General features: G+C 40.4%; 1 protein-coding gene across 4 annotated transcripts in view; it reads right to left on the bottom strand.

Annotated features, from left to right (window-relative positions):
* Positions 1-902: 902 nt before the first annotated feature.
* The window catches only part of AFF2 (AF4/FMR2 family member 2), a 497,371-nt gene continuing 480,811 nt past the window's right edge, over positions 903-17,462 (bottom strand). For 3 of the 4 annotated variants that reach the window (XM_032256130.1, XM_032256129.1, XM_032256131.1), the window contains 2 exons: positions 13,916-14,106; positions 2,235-10,278 (listed from right to left, as the gene is read on the bottom strand). In XM_032256130.1, coding sequence (XP_032112021.1) covers positions 10,157-10,278; positions 13,916-14,106 — 313 coding nt within the window. In that variant the 3' untranslated portion in view covers positions 2,235-10,156. Of the gene's footprint in view, positions 10,279-13,915; positions 14,107-17,462 lie in introns of all 4 variants that reach the window. The other variant, XM_032256127.1, reaches the window with a different exon arrangement.

Below are 17,462 nucleotides of genomic sequence, written 5' to 3'. Positions count from 1 at the left end.
TTTTTTACTCAGCTCATGTATTTCCCCATCATCTCACGATAAAAATGTTCGTATTTACAGATACTGTGGGTTTTACATTTTGGAAAGGATTTGGAATTCTTAGTGGCAGTATTACAACTATCAGGTTTAATCGCATTTAGCTACATTCGTGTTCACACTTGGACTATGATTATGATTATTTAGAGTCAAAATATCTGGTCAAACCAAATGTAGTTCATTTGTTCACAGGAAATCCAGCCAAGCTGTTAATGTTGTGTTTACGGACAGGTGTTTCGTGCCGTGTAGTCTTAGCATTGCAATTCCTTACTTTACATGGCCAGAGAATATAGTCCAAGTAAATGAAATTTCTAGATACTGAAATCTACTCTTCAGCCGTCCAAAAAATGTTTAACATTTTGAAGAAAACAGTTCTCAAATATATGGCATGAGCTTCTGCCTTACTTAAGAGTATACTTAACCTTTTCCTCATGACTTTCAGACATTTATTGTGACCCGAAATTATTGCTTGTGCTGTCCTCCCAGGGCTGGTGGCTGCATACCCCTGCAGTAAATGGCCACTTCCAGCTGTGTTTTTAAGTTTTCAGTTTAGTTTCATAATTCTCTCTCTTCTGTCAGCATCTGCTACAGTTATAACTTTATGCTTTGCAAGCTTTTTCTGCTGTGTGTTAGGAATACAGATAACTAAACATATTACAGTTTTCTCTTAAATGGGCTTTGAATGATGGTCCAAGGGTCTCTTACAAAGTGGGTTGGCTTTGTGAGAGTTACTTTCTTTATGGCTGTCAGTGTTATGGCTGTTGATGTAAGTGGAGGCACTGGCTATGTATTATAATGTGGAAGAGTTGATGACAAGGTACTATGGCTGGGAAAGTCTCTAGGCAGAATGATCTACATGTCTAAAATGAGATTTTCATAAAAATTTTATTTTGCATTTTTAAATAATTCAATGCATTGGCAGTATAGTTAATGCCACTATGAGATAAACCAACGCACCAGCTCAGCCAATATCATTTTTACAGAGACATCTTGTTGGAAAACAACAAAACCACATTAGAATGTTTGTACACAGAGTTACTGTACTGATAACAAAGCACCAACAAAAGGCTTGTGCGCCACATATTTGAAATGCAAAGCCACACAGGCAGATATAGTTTTATACACATAAAGCACATGAAACCAGCTTTTAAAAACCAGATAACATTTCATTAATTGATTGATGTTAGAACAGTTTACCCTGGTCTGTACATGATATAGGAACTTACTGAAATTCTGACAAGACAAGCATGCTTGTTAAGAACAGTGACAGTTGGTGGATCTGCAATGAGTATGAATATTGGAAATCTGCACCCAAGGAAAGGTGGCTCAAGAGACTAACTGGAGTCTCATAAAGCCAAGGGGGCACTTTCTTAATGATCATCACAAATTAATGGCCACCTGGGGTGCCCCTGGGGAAAGGGTCTTCCTCTGGGGACAGGACCACAGGTAATTTTCTTCTTAGGAGCCAGGCAGGCTGTTCCTGATGGTTCTGCTCCTCTACTTACTGGGGAGGGAGCATAGGCCAGGCATGGGCCCCAGGGTTTTGGACTGCAGCTTGGAGCAAGTCAACTTCAACACTGCGGGCTCAACTCAGCTCATGTTGCTGCAGCTGAGGTGGCCTCCATCTTCCCTCTCATCCCTCTTGGCCTACAACTTCCTCTGGGAAACTCAGTTGGATTTAAACAGAGCCTCTTCCATCACAAAGGCTGGTGGAATCCGTTTAATTGAACCATGATATTATGACCAAAGCTTCCAAGAGGAAATAAATTTTCATTTCAAATCACTGCCTTCATATAGTAATGTAACCAGGGCCTCCTGGAACTGTAAAATAATGTTTTTCAAGAAGGGAAAGCTAAAATCCCATGAAGGACAGCAAGCTAGGCATGTTGCACATGCAGGGACACACACACGCATGTGCGCACATATGCACGCACACACACACACACTATGTACTCTTTGTGCAGTTATGGCTTGCCACAATGGTCCAGCGACATGGTGTTAGTGAGTATCCCCACACATGAAGCATATGATGACAATAATTCCCATTTGTATCCCAGTTACTCAATAAATATTTTCCATGACACTTAAATATACAAAGTTTCTGTTTAAAATATGCATGAAAATGTCTTTTTTTTCCAAGAAGAAGAGAAAGGTTATAGAGTGACATCTTCATTTACAACATGTTGGGATTATCTTTCTGGTTTTTATATACAGGCTAATGGGAATGTTAGGAAATACTTCATATGAGCACACGAGACGTGAACGTGCCTGTTAGATACAAAGCAAACACACACACTATAGACCAGGCAGAAGACACCCCTAACAACTCTCAGGGGTGTTTTGCAAGTCTCAGTCAATTTACTTACTGGAAAAATAGGTGGAGTCATTTGTTAAACTGCATTAGGTCTCAGAGGATATCATCAAAGTGCCCTTTTGCAAAAACTATGTCTATGCTTTTCATTTATCACTGTGGGGTGTGAAAGGGCCCAGTGAACATGGAATGTTCTTTGAAAACCCATCGATGTTTGCCTAGATTTCATTCCTAGCATACAGCCTTGTCTAATGCAGATTTATCAAAGACTCCAGCTTTCAATATTTTAATGAGGGGAGATGGATAGAGGGAGAGAAGAAAGAAGAGAGGGGAGAGAGAGAGAGGGGGAGAGAGAGAGAGAGAGAGAGAGACTTGCAATCAAAATATTTCTTCAGTCATTGATAACAACCACCCCTCCAAAAATAATGGAAAAGGAAATGGAGAAAAGGAAAAAAAAAAGATGTACTTAAAAAGTCTTCACTGAAAAAATCTGGGGAATTTTTTTAAAAGGTTTTTTTTTTTTTTTTTTTTTTTTTTTTTCATATTTATAATGGTTCCAGAAACATCTGAAGATGTTTGTCATTGCCAGGCCTCCAACTAAAGTTCATTGAAAAATCCTGATATAATACTGTCTCATCTGCCTGCAACCACTCCACTTGCTCCAAAATTATGTAGCAAAGGTCAAAACACTGCTCCACAAAGTTATACAACTGGACAAATGAATTCAACAGACTAATATTTATACTGCCATGTAATAATGCAGTTATATTATCACGATTTCATAATACAGCATGCCTTTCCAGGGGGCATGTTTTAAATCAGGACACATCTATTTTTATTAATCTGTTATGTTTTAAAAGCATAAACAAGTACAATTCAGAGGCTCACATTTAATTTAACTATTTGGTTTGAAAGAGAAAGAACACTAGCAGGAAAGCAAAAGCCAGAGCCGGAGAGAGAGAGACAAGTAACAACAACCATCACAGCCACAGCTACGACCACTACCACCACCAGAAAAGAAAAGAAACCAGTCTCTTCTTTGCAGGATCCAAAGAATATGTCACTCATCTAACCAAGTGGGCAAAGAGGGAGAAATTTAGGTATCTTCTGATCCCCAGGAGGATTTCTGAGCATGGTATCTCTAAAAGGCTCACTACTGACATTCATTTTATCAAAGACAACACTACAACAAACAGTCTTCAGAAGCACTACTCAGAATAGGAATAGAAACAGCAATTTGTAGAATTGAGTAAATGTGAGGGATTTTATCTCAGATATTTCTCTTTCTAAAACATCCAGTGAGTAGAATCATCCAGGAAGAAAACTAAGTATTTGACAAATTGTCTTGAGACAGAATCAATCTCATTTGTAATATTTATGGGTGAATATGATTGATTAGGATGGTTTTGAAGTAGGGGATGCATTGAATGATGTTAAACACATCTCTATTCTTTGTAGCTATGAAAACTTGTCCACTGTCTGGTGTGGTGACGGAGGTGCTCAGAGTCCCTGTGTGTGTAATGCCATTCAGTCAGCCCTGGATGTTACCATTTTCCAGTAAGGACAAATGTTGTAGCAACACCCTGAAAGGATAGACCCCCAGTCCCTGCTATTGTGCCAGCTACAAAAAGAATTGCAGAGGCAAAAGACAAGGGCCAGAAAGAGCACGACATGGATCTCCTCCAGGGCTAACATTCAACCATGGACACAGGCCCAGATAGAAAATGGAAATATTTTTTAAAAAATAAGATTTTAGAACACGTTCTTCAATCTTTCCAGATACAAACCTCTTATTAACTGCAGAAGATGCACAGGACCAGGAGAATGAATTCTTTGAGATTTTCTATTCTACTTTCAAGATGATTTATGTGTGGAGGCCTAATTTAAAAACTATATGTATGTGTGAGAGAGAGTGTGTGTGTATTTAATGAAAGCTTCACTATATACTTTAGTATGTCTTCTTGTTAGTGAGCTTAGTTTTCTTTGACTGGGTGGAAAAGAGAATTATTTTGGTTTGGATGATTGTTTCTGAATACTAGTCATGTAATTGATACAGAAACATCCTGGTTTGAATTCAGAGCTAAAACAGTAATTAGATACGTTTAACTAAAAGCAAATGTTAACAAAAAACTTAAATTCCCTAATAACCAAAGTAAAAAATCTTATGAACACCAATGTGAAGACGGGAGAATTACTGAGTTTCCACGTCCCCCCCCAAAAAAAATACATTAAATTCTGGATTGTGCTATTCTCCATAGAGTTCCCGTAAATGCTTTACCCTAGTTACATGTGAAAGTTACAAATAACATGTGTAAATCAAAATAATGATGATAATAATAAAAAACATTTATCTTTTTAAAAAATCAATGATGAGGGTTTTCTAAGCACCCATTTTACCTATGAGATATGGAGGGAGATGATGAAATCATCTCCATTGATCCATATCTCCTTTCAATGCAAAATGGCTTCATTCTTCTCAGCTATTCCCCTGCTTAAAACCTAGGCTTCCAGGACAGCCCATATCTCTAGGGCCTTATCATAAAGTTTCTACATTCACAGATTGATTCATAACTTAAAACTATGTAACTGTTTTAGTCATTGAAGTGTGTGTGTGAAGGTGAGTTTGTCTATGTATCTCTGTGTGTCCACATGAACACATGTCTGAAATATGAACCCTCTTTGGCTGCATCCAGTAGTGTGTTGAAGCATTTTTGCCCAGGCATGCAAGAGCCAACTGTGTGCATTTCTTTCCAACCATGTGTTCAGTGGCATCACAGTTGGTAGCTTAAAATCATCTAAAGTGGTCGTATTTATGCCATGGAGATCGGCAAATGGTGCAAACCAGTTGCTTTCTATTCTCAGTGAGCTGGTTAAACATTTTACCAGCACACCACTGGTTACATGCTAGGCTGAGAAGCTAGCTCTTGATCTGGGCAACATGTCATCAACTCAGCCTCGTTGGAGTTTCTCCAATTTTGCTTACTGTCCAGGGTCTCCGTTACCCCCAATTTCATAAGCACTGCAGAACCGCAAGAGGGCATGAGCATCTGGGATGCATTTGACTACCCATTGTCACCACATCGGGCTCTACTCGCAGAGACATTTCTATTTCATAGCCACATGCGTGATGGAGGACAAAACTAAAAAGGTAAAGCATCTGAAATTCCCTCTGGATATGACAGCTGGCTTCCTGCTGCAGAGACTGGAGAACAATGAGTTCCCCAATAGGAACAAGCTATTCCCAGCCGAAAGCATCAGCTGTGGCATTCTTCAGGAGGCTTCCCACAGCTGGTCTGCATGCTGCAGCTCACCAGCAACTGCTGGCAGGCAGGCCAGTTTGAGTCTGCCACTGCAGCATCCTGCCAGGGGTCTGGAAGCAGGCTTCCTTCGCTTCCCCCTTCCCTCCTCAAAGTCTGATACAAATCAAAGAGCCAACAAAATTGAGGTCACTGGCAAAAGGGTTTGAAATTTTGAATGATTTTTATTAAACACCATTAGTCTACACTGCACAGTTAATGAAACAGCAAAGCTCCAATCTCTTAAAAGAATGATGACTGATCATGGATCTAAAAAGCAGTTCAGTGTCCCCTAACCCAATGTGAGCACTATGAATAATTCTTTAACATCTCATGTCAGAAGCAAAAAGGGGCAAGAACTGCAATCTGGCTTTGTGGGGCTTCCCCACCCTCCACCCCCACCCACACCCTCTTTCTACCCTCCCCACAATGCAATTTTCTTTTAGCTGGTAGATTACAGAGTAAAATGTGATGGTTTTGGTAAAGAGGTCTTCTATATTTCTGGGGAGGAGAATGGAAAGAAAATTAACACTTTTTCCGTCACCAAAAATATCAGATAGTAGAATTAATGTCTGAGAGCGGCCTATCTGATTAGTCTCCTGCCAGGGTAAATGCTGATTATGAATACACAGATGCCACTTCTGCTGTTGGAGTCTGCTAACACTAAAGAGAAAATGAATCAGGTTTTAATTATGAGAATAAGGCTGTTTGAGTGAAAATGAGAAACAACAACAATAACAACGACGATGAAGAATTTAGTCTGCCAGTTGTGTAACAGAACACTGACAACTGGCTCAATAATTTTTCCCCAAATAATTAAATTTGGGGGCACTGAATTGACCCATTCATTTGATACTGTGTAGCTATATCGTCTTGCCACACATTTTTTCTCAATGGGGATAGTGATGCTTCTCTAAGCAAGCAGTTCATTGCTTTACTGAGTAGTCTTACCCAGTGATCCAGTTTGGTTCTCCCACCTGCCAACTCATGCAGGTGAATTTTATCATGTCTGTTGAGAAGTATGTGAGGGCTTCACCCTCACAACTCAATTGATTCTGCCTTCAAAAATACTTTCCAACTTCAAACTCCAACTTCAACCTCTGGGATGCGAATTTGCATAAAACAGAATCCAAATTAGATATCTTTGTGAAAGATATGCTAGAAGTATCTTTCCAATGCAGACAAAATCTAATGCATTTAGTGATGTAATGTCCAAGTGAAAATTCATCCATTTGGAAACTCAACAAAACACATTTTAGCCAATGGTTTCTAATTTTGCAACTTGCTTATTGCTTGAAGATTTTGATCTTTTCATTTCCTTACAGGGAAAAAAGGCATCCCGACCTCAAGTCCTTTAAAAGTAGTAGCAGCTAATCTGCTTCTCCAGTTATGTCATCCAAATATAAAACTACTAGTATTTTCCCAATGAGATTATTAAGTAATTAACAGTCTACAGGCTGGCTAACAACATGCTTACAGCTAAATTCTACCCGGAGGACCACACTAGTAAACTCTTTTCAAAGTAATCCTACCTACCAAACTCAGACAGTAATATGATAAAACCACTAAAAATCCAAAGTTAATTAAAAATACAAAGCCAAGCCAACATCATAACACAAACTTGTCAAACACTTTGTGGTTGGAGCTTGGGTGACAAGTGAAGGCGTAGTGGTGGCCCTACCTGGGTCAAGTTGCAGGGCTGAGATCATTTGGTGTACTTGGTCAGATGGAGTTTCCTTTTACTCTGCCCTCTAACCTCCATGTGCTTATTTAAGTGTGTCTCACCAAGCCTCCATCAAGATCTAGAGGCACGATCTCTCACTGCCATCCACATGTCTCATATCCCTCCCACAAACTGGTATACTGAAGAGATTCATTTGACAGAATATCTCCATCCCTTAATCCCTCAAATAGCTGCACATTTACGACACACATCACCATTTACACTGTAATTAACAGAGTACCTATAAAACAGCAACAATCCTTAATCATGAAACCAAAAGATGTCTTATCTCAAAGGATAGGAAGGTAATTCATCCTTCATGTTTAGTTGGTTCCTAAGCTGCTTTATAAATGAGTTTACTAAATAAAAGTGGTGATTCAGAGCTCGATTGTCAGATGTGGTCATTGTGCTGCTGACTTGGCACATATTTTACACTCAGTCACCAGAGATGACAGAGAGTCCTCTTGCCTCCCTGTTGTATGTAAATAGATATAACAAGTCACTGAAACTAGAACTACAGGTCTTTCATCCATGAAGCAATATGCTTGTTTCTCTGGAAAACTGACCCAACATTCTAATGTCTAGTTTCTGGATGTGGGATTTCAAGAAGAATCTACTCCTAAATCCATGATGGTCTAGGACTGTGATATAGGCCACAAGTCAAGTTAGTGGGCTTCATTATATAGTAATAGCCAGGCACTCTACCTGGTAAACCATGATAAAGAAAGAACTTGAGTCATTGCAAAGTCATCAGCTAAATTTTTATATGTGACACTAACCTTGGGTGTTCAGTCTTTAATGTTGTTATTTTCCTCTTTTAAGAGGCTCAGAAAAGATTCTTTCAGGTTTCATTTGTGTGTGTGTGTACATGCATAAGTGTTGTTGTTGAGACTATAAACATAAAGCTCAACCACAGTGGGAGCATAAAAAGTGCGGGGTTCAGCTGCTGGGATGCTCCCATCAGCCATATTAACAACATGGCTTCAGCCATTGGAGTACAACTTCCACAGCCTTATACAACAAAGGGCCTTAAAATCAAAGATGACCAGAGCACAGCTTAAGTCTGGCTGTTTGCAAATGGGGATATATCTAACCTTGACAATGAGAGTACCGAGTGATCACCTGCTGTTTCTATCATGGACCTGCATGACTTGCTTTAATAATCATACAAGTTTGCATCTTTCATGTGCATATCTATTATTTATCTGGTCATAGCTCAGTAAACAGAATTCGATAACTCAGCATATTAAAGGCTACATGGAATTATATACCAGCAGGTAATTACCAGTAAGTAATGCATGGGTAGTGTTTACTACAAGTGTAAGAATCTTCTGGTGAGCTGGAACATCAAAAATGATATTTACATTGTGATGTTTAGGGACATCAAATGAATGTAAAGAATCATAATGGGGTAGTCACAACCAATGGGAAATGTATCCAAATTAGGTGAATTTTTCTCTATGTTTAGGGCTCTTTCAAAGCATCTCAGGGTGAAGCACTACCCCAAGGCTCATTAAAAAAAAAGCTAGCTACTATTTAGAATTTAGAATTTCCTTAGGAATTTTCATGGAAATAATTCATGATAATATGGCCTTCAATAAAATCAGTAATTGTAATTCAGTCAAAAGTTAATGAGCCAAACAAAGGAAAAGGAAACAGATGAGAGAAAAAAGAAAGTAGAAAAAAGAAACCCTATAAGAGAGAAAATGTGAATAATAATTGAAGAAGTTCAGATTTTCAAGCCACTAGGAAGAAAACTATATAATATTACTTCTAGATAGTGATAACTTGACTTTTGTTTCCATAGATTTGAGCCAAATACAATTTAAAAATCCTGCCAGTTATGGACCATTTACCAACTGTGTAAATGTTGCAAAGGAGGCAGAGGTGTGAATTCCTTGTTGGACACTTTCCAGACCTCTCTTAACTCCCAACTCTAAGTCTAGAGTGTACCATTTTAGCTACTAAGGCATGCCTCGACCAAACTCTTCCTCAATAAGAGAGCTTTGCACACAGAGAATCCCAGGTGAGGATTTACACTTCAAATAATGGAGTTCAAAAATATTGATGCCAGCTGATGTCTAAAAGTTGTCAAAATAAAATTTTGACATTATTAAATGTCTTCTTATCATTAAAATTAACAAAATAGGGAATCAGGAAAGGGATGTTAACAAGAAAGTCCTCTGGTCGTGTGGCATAGCATCTTTTTAGAGTAGCAATGCTAAGCTCATTTATTTTCTTGATGCTTTTGATTTTATGATGTTGCTACAACATCTAACCAGTGGATTTTAACAATGAAAATTCTCACCTGAAGACTGAATCTGTGAGATACACAAAAGTTTAATGATAGATTCTGAAATATGTCCTTTTCTGGACATAAGTGTATAGTTTGGGGGACGGTCCCTTGTGTGTAAATTCTAATGTATATGTAAGACCAGTTGTTGCATTTCGCAGGAGCCTGTCTTTATCACAAGTGTTTCCCATTCTTTGTTTTGGGTAGTGTGGACTTAAAACAATATTGTAGGACTGTCATTCCATAAAGCACAAAAAGATGGTGGGATCTGAGAAATGCATATCAAATGCTAAAAAATAGGTAATAAAATGTACACTCCTCTTAGGTTGTAGTGTCAACTTACAATGACTTCTGTTTTTCACAGATAACAAAAGAAGCATAAAAACAAATATAACCAAAGAGAACTTTTCCCAATGAGTGGAGTTCCACCAGTGACCATCAGTGCGCTGGTAGAGGTAGAGTGATGGGTCGTGATGTTAGAGATGGGAAAACACCCACTATAACAAGTGGGCATCGATGCGCAGCCAACACAGTCCTTGGCGAACGTAGCGGACAAGATTGGTCATGCTGCTGTGCTGGGTCAGAGGCCCCATCAGTGTGTCCAGATCACCAAAGAATTCTGAAAAGCAGAGTAGTCCTCAGTCAGGCCTTTATATGATATCATGAAAATATGCACCACATTGAGAAGCTGCCTTCACACAACACCACAACCACATGGACATTGGAAACATGATTCATTTGTTCATTCATTCATTCAACAAACATTTATAGAGTGCCTACCAGGAGATCAAAACTCCGTAAGTTTATCAGGCCCTATTATTTTAATCTTTAATGAGCTCCAAAACCTCTTCAGCACATAATAAATTTGTGTTTTTATAGATTATACATTTATATTTAGAAAAGGGTATTTCTACACCAAATGGTAGGGAGCCATAGTCTATCTAATGTCAAGCTGTTATTTTGTTATTCTATATGTTACTGAATTAAAAATATCCTCTTTTCTTTTTGTCTAAATGAACTGAGTTTACTGAGTTTTCTTGGCATGGTGTAGACAAGGCCCATGAATCTGGAAATTAATAGTAGCCATCAGCCTCTACAGCTAAATAAGCATCTAGGAGGAATCTTATTCTGTAAGTCTTATTACCAATTTCATTGGGGATGGAAAACAGCCTGCAAGTATCTGTCACTTAACAACTTTTCTGGCTCCTGACCTAGGACATGAATGTAAGAATGCCCAGCTGATTTCCCCTTGGCTCACTTAGGAAAGGGGGCAGCCCAGAGGCTACACTACTAACCAGCATGACTGGAGTTTTGGAATGTCTGCCTTAGGGGACAGAAATAGTATGTGGGAAAAACTATATGATCTCTAAAAACTAGCTAGGTATTCCAATTTCACGTATGAATTCATTTCCTGGCACTTGGTTATGAGAGAGCTCTCTGGCAAAGGAAGCAGCCTCAGCTATGTGCTGGCTGGGAGCAAGGAATCTGGGTCAGGGGGTGGGGTGAGTAGATGGGACTGGAGAATGCCCTAATGTGGGATGCTCTCCTGCCTTTTTGGAAAGCGATTTCCATGCATGGGTTATACGTGCTTGATTGCTCAGCAGATGGAATTTCATCAAACAATGCATTTATTCTTCATGTTATATATAACATATGGGATCTTTCTCTAGGTATCAACCTCATTTGATTATGTGAAACTTTTTAACCTGTAGTATGCAATAAAAATAATTTCTGCTGATGAAAGAGTAAATGATTTCTGGCATCTAAAGTATTTTCCTATGTAATACAGTATTAAGGAAAATATTCAAGGGCTTAGTCATTGTTGAATGAATGTGAGCCTCATATGAGCAGGATGTTCCCTGGGTATTCTGTACAAAGCTCTCTGTGGCATTCTTAATTAGACACCATTTTAATAACTGCTCCAAGTGAGCAGTATAAGCAGCTGGGCAGGTAGGCTTCTAGACCAAAGGCCAGAGGGTAGCATAAGCCCCGTTGGGTCGTTTCAGTACCAGAACCTTCTACTATAAGCCATCTGCAGCTGTAGCTGCTGGGCAGCATGAGGCAGGATTGGAGACCTTTCACTGGGAGAACCAGCTTCCCCACCTCCACTGGGTAAACAAGGTGCAAGTACATGGTTGTCTCCAGTGAGATGCAGAGCTGCAACCAAAAGGGAAGCTCCTCACTTCCCTCATTTCTATATAGACAAGGCAGATGTGAAGAGAATCCCCAAAGCTAACTAGATCAGAAATGACAAGGTATGAAACTCAAGGCTGTGAGCAGAAGATTTCACACTAGTCCTCTCCCCAGTCCACTGAAAACTCCAATGACAGCATTAGCAGGACTCATTTTCTCTCTGCTGGTGGAGTGACAGAGTTGTTTTCATTCAATATTACACAGGGAATTTAGCAACTACTTGACACACTGTGCTAATGACAAGATTAACACCATTTCACCCTAACATCAGCACAGCCACCACATTGCTCCTGGAAAGTTCTGAAGTTAATTTAGAAGGAAATACTTTAACAGATTTTGAAAATGGATGCAATGATAAAGGAAATCCATTAATATTGAACTGCCTGCCAGTTGCTGATACAAAATAACAGAGAAATAGTAGAGGCAGATATGCTAGGCAAATCTTAAGATGTGTCTGTCTTCACTTGCAATTCTAGAACCCCTGGATGGGTCTGGTTGTATAGGCCAGTTGCCTCTGGATTTCCAGAGGTATAAAAAAGTGGACAATTTAATAATTATCCATTGCTCAGATAAATGGTTTGGGATCTCACCAAAGGTCTCTGAGGACCTGTCATTACTCGTGCTTTCTAGATGGGCAGCGTAGCCTATTGATTAAGAGATGAGACTCTGGAATCAGACACATCTAAATTCAATTCCTGCTTCTAACAAGCAAGAGCTGTGATATGTGTGAGCTTATTAATCTCATAGAGCCTCAGTTTCCTCATGTACAAAATAAGGATAAATGAGACAACAAATGATAAAGCAATAGTGGAGTTCTTGGCATATAGAAATTGCTGCTCAAACCTGTGGAACCAATACATGCACATATTCCTAGGGGTCAGTGTAAGTTTATAGCTGCATTGAGAGGTGAGGTATCAAATTATGGAATGCGCTTTGAGAGCCACAAAATCTTTGAGTTATATAGATACATAATATTATGGAGTAAGGAAAGATAATAAATGTTTGTAGAATTTCTACCTTGAACTCAGAATTTTATACTAGGTGCTTTACACCTATTTTTTAATTCAACTCATCTCTATCATCCGTCTGGGAAGTTTCACCATCATCGTCATTGTTATGTCCATTACAGAAATGGAAGCTAGGAAGTAGCTCACAGATTTAACTAACTTGACAAGGTTGCCCAGGTAATGCATGACCCAGGTAGGATTCAAACTTAAATGATCGGGTTGCAAAATCTGCATCTTTCCTGTTCCAATGAGATGATTTCCCCACATGCTCAACAATACAGCAGTAATGGGTAGCCCACATTTGTCCCCACCTTGACTGGTGTGGAGCAGTCTGTGACTCCTGGGTCAGAATCAGCCAAGTCAAAAGAATGGCTGGGAACAACATACAGTTTAATTTTACTTCCCACCTTCACTAGGATAGTGAGGTTTTGTTGTGATCCTCAACGACAGCTAAGATCACAGATGTCAGCATGAGTCACCAAAGACCACAGATTCATTCTGGTTAAGCAGGATCCTTTCTGCATTTGTTTTGTAGCAAAGTTCAAGTGTCATTATGAACAGCACCCTGATTCTTCATCCCAGCTGTCAAATGTGTGAAAAGCACTAGCTGAGCTTTGGCCCTTGCTTCCAAATGCAAGCTGCATTATCGTGCACTTAACTGGAGCTAATAATTATAATGAAGGTAGAAGGCCTTAGTTCAACCTCACTAATAATAATAACAGGAGCCAACAGGATCTTAATTAATTTGCAAATTATTATTTTTGACTTTGCCTCTGTTTCTCTGTGTTGATTTTTGCCACTAAGTGAAATTCAAAACACATCACAGTTCAAATTAGTTCAAGCTTTAAAGGAGAAAAAAATTCCAGGGCCTTTTTATTCTCTCAAAAATAATAGGTCACTGTGTCAGCCCTGAGTGTACTCTGTCTTCCCTTATCTAAGTACTAGAAATCGGAGAGACAGAAAGATATAGGGCCACCAAGTACAGCTCAAGTCCTTCAAAGTGAAGTTAATTTCATCATGGTCTGTGAGCTATACGAGTAGAACAGATGAGCATACCTTTGTTTTCTCTTGTCAGTTTGTCGGCCATATCCCAGTGTTCATAGCCCCGTAACACATTGCTAGTGATGTTGACGTGGCTGGCAGCCATGTGGTGAATACGCTGGGGAATGGTGACTGGGCCGTTGTTACAGTTCCCCATTGCGTTGATGGGGGAGACGTTGTTGAGAGACACTGGGGATGGAGTGTTCCTGGGGAATGGAAAGAGACAGACCTTATTAGGCTGGTAGGAAAGGGTGGCAGTGGGGTCCTAGTCCTCCCCCATCATGCTGGGATCTCATCAGCATGCCATTCGCTGGAGTGAAGTTTAGCATAGTACACATATGTGAAGCCCCATCAGAGTGCGCTTGTTCCCACATCCCACTGAGTCTTCTCACAGTACATCTACAGCTTTTGTGAATGCAATAGCTTTTGTCAACACAATAGCTTTTTCCAGAGGCTTCAGTGGATACAGACATTATTACCACCCCATACCTGCCTCATCTGACCAAGCCACCCAGGACTACAGTACCATGCTATCGAATGAGGCCCACTCTCCTTTTCTAACATTAAACACCAAGGTCTCCACTACTTTTGACAACTACTGAGGGCTCCCTGCACACCACTGCTTTTGTCTTCAAATACCAGCGAGGGCTTGGTGGATATTTCTCTGGCATTAATTCTATCCACAAATATAGCTCTTCCTTTGAATACATGTAACAAGTGTTGTGGTGTTTCAGAGAAAGAAACACCTCAGAGCTATGATGATTTCTCTATCTGCTGCTGGAATGGCTATCAGCAGTTAGAAAACACTTGATGTGGGAGGCCGAGGCGGGTGGATCATGAGGTCAAGAGATCAAGACCATCCTGGTCAACATGGTGAAACCCCGTCTCTACTAAAAATACAAAAAATTAGCTGGGCATGGTGGCGCGTGCCTGTAATCCCAGCGACTCAGGAGGCTGGGGCAGGAGAATTGTCTGAACCCGGGAGGCGGAGGTTGCGGTGAGCTGAGATTGCGCCATTGCACTCCAGCCTGGGTAACAAGAGCGAAACTCCATCTCAAAAAAAAAGCAAAAAAAAAAAAAGAAAACACTTGATGTACAATATTGGTCTATCATCAAAGTGTTTTGTGGAAACCACAATGTCAGTTTGCTCTAAATACAGTTACCACAATAAGCAAAGTGCAATTCTTACAGCCTCCCAAGGAGCAGTATTCGGGAAGCTGAGAAAAGTAGTATCCTCTCTTTTTAGGATTCTTTAAGACATGCTACAGAGATGGGCTGTTAATTACTGACTATCCACCTGCATGCTGATTTATAAAAAGAAGTCTTCAGAGTTTCCACTTCAGACAGTACCACTGTTTGGACACACATTTTCATTACATTCTTTAATACTTGCAACAAGGAGTCATCTGCTGGCTGCATGTAGCATGGAGGTCATTTTTCCTCTGGGGTCCAGGCTTAGGGCAGGCCACTTAAGGAATCTGCATGCTTGCCCAGGAATAGTCACTAAAGCAAGGTCTGTGTGCCCCTCAGCCTCTCTATCCTCCTCTAGCCACACTTTGAACACCTGCCCAGGCAAACACATGAGTTTATCAGGACAGAACATAATGAGGGAGGAAAAAAATGGGGAAAAGATATCTTTGGGACTCCATGAGTCTGCATGTTTGAAAGAATATCTTCCTTATTCCTCTGAACATAACTCATCACAACATGAAGGAACTCTGTCTCATGCCCCACCCCCATCCCCTTACCAGTTGCTATTGTTGGCAACTCTAGCTTTCCAGGGTGGCTCTCAGAACAGATGTGCACCCTGATGAGCAGCACATACAGATGACTTGGGGAAACAGTAATCGCAGTGTACCAAAATGCTGAAATGCTGCTGACTAGATCTGGGAACAATTACAACGGCAATGCTCTTGAGACTCACACAAGCTGTGTCTACAGCTACAGAGAGAGCTGGACTGTTTCTGCAAACAGAGTCTATTTTCTGGTATGTTCTGGTCTGGTCTGAGGCAGCAAGTTGGACCTCATACTTGCTCTGTGCTTGTCTGGTATGAGTGGGTTTGAGAATGGTCCTGCTATGTTTATAATTTCTGAATGATTTTGTTACTTCTTGAGAGAAAGATTTATTCTCAAGGTAGGTGTGGGATGAGGAGATGTCCAAGCTAACGGGTCTAGGCACAGAAGGCAGTGAAATAACAAAAAGGCAGTGAAAGCTGGGTTTCTTTGTTGTGGTACATCGCAAAAGCTATTTCCTAGTCTTTTTCCCCAGTGGTAGTCATGAACTATTAAATGTCAATTTATGACAAGAAAGGAATATGTTCTCATTTGTAATTCTTAGAAAAAATGACAAAGCTGTCATGTGTCACAAATGTTGAATGAAGTTAGAAAGACACCTGGCGTGTCCCTGTAGTTCCAGCTACTTAGGAGGCTGAAGTGAGAGGATCGCTTGAGCCCAGGAGATTGAGGCTTCGGTGGGCCATGATCGTGCAATTTGTGCTCCAGTCTGCAGTCAGAGTGAGGCTGTATCGTTAAAAAAAAAAATGGTTGGGCATGGTGGCTCATGCCTGTAATCCCAGCACTTTGGGAGGCCAAGGCGGGTGAATCACCTGAGGTCAGGAGTTTGAGACCAACTTGGTCAACATGGTGAAACCCCGTCTCTGTTAAAACTACAAAAATTAGCTGGGTTTGGTGGCATGCGCTTGTAGTCCCAGCTACTCAGGAGGCTGGGACAGGAGAATCACCTGATCTCAGGAGGCCGAGGTTGCAGTAAGCTGAGATCGTGCCACCGTACTCCAGCCTGGTGACAGAGCCAGACTCCATCTCAAAAAAAAAAAGAAAGAAAGAGAGGCCACATGATACAGGAAAAAAGTACTGGAATTTCAGGAGATCTGGATTCTTGCCCTGGCCCTGCCATAGAATTGCTGTGTGCCCTTGAGCATATCCCTTCTCCTTGTTCAGTCTTACTTTTCTTGACTTCAAGAAAAGGTTGGATTCAATGATTTCCAATCATGTCCAGAAGTCACAAGAGAAACCAAATCATCTCTCTTTACCACATAAATCTTGCAAAGCCCTTTTTACTTTATCACACTGAAGTGTCACTGGGGGCTTTTCCCCCTACTATTCTCTATTTATTTTAAATACTGAGTGATGGAGGAAAGAAGAGCTAGGATAAGTGTCTGCTTTCAATTGTTACTGTTCTCACACTCGGCTCTAAGGTCTGACATATTCTGATGGGCATGTCTGCACACCACACTGTGCTCATTAAATGAGAAAATGAAAACCTGCCTAAGAAGTTGTGACTGTGGCTAAGAGAGGGCTGATACAGGCTCTCTCACTTCAGTCTGCTCTCCAGCACTGACTTAGCTCTCATCACTGCTTAAGGTTTCCCTTCCTGCTCTTGGTGTGTACCTACTTGCAGATCTTCCACTTTTCTACACATTTCCATGGCACATGCAAATGAGCATGCACACACAAGCGCACGCATCTCACCGCTTCCGCCACTACCACCTCGGTCCAACCCACCATTCTTTCACCTGTAAGCCACGCCTGCCATGCTGTTCAT

This window comes from Sapajus apella, unplaced genomic scaffold (genome assembly GCF_009761245.1).
Source record: "Sapajus apella isolate SASKATOON/1434 unplaced genomic scaffold, GSC_monkey_1.0 scaffold93, whole genome shotgun sequence".
Lineage (NCBI taxonomy): Eukaryota > Metazoa > Chordata > Mammalia > Primates > Cebidae > Sapajus > Sapajus apella.
Note: the sequence above shows the minus strand (reverse complement) of the source record. Positions and strands in the feature narration are given on the sequence as shown.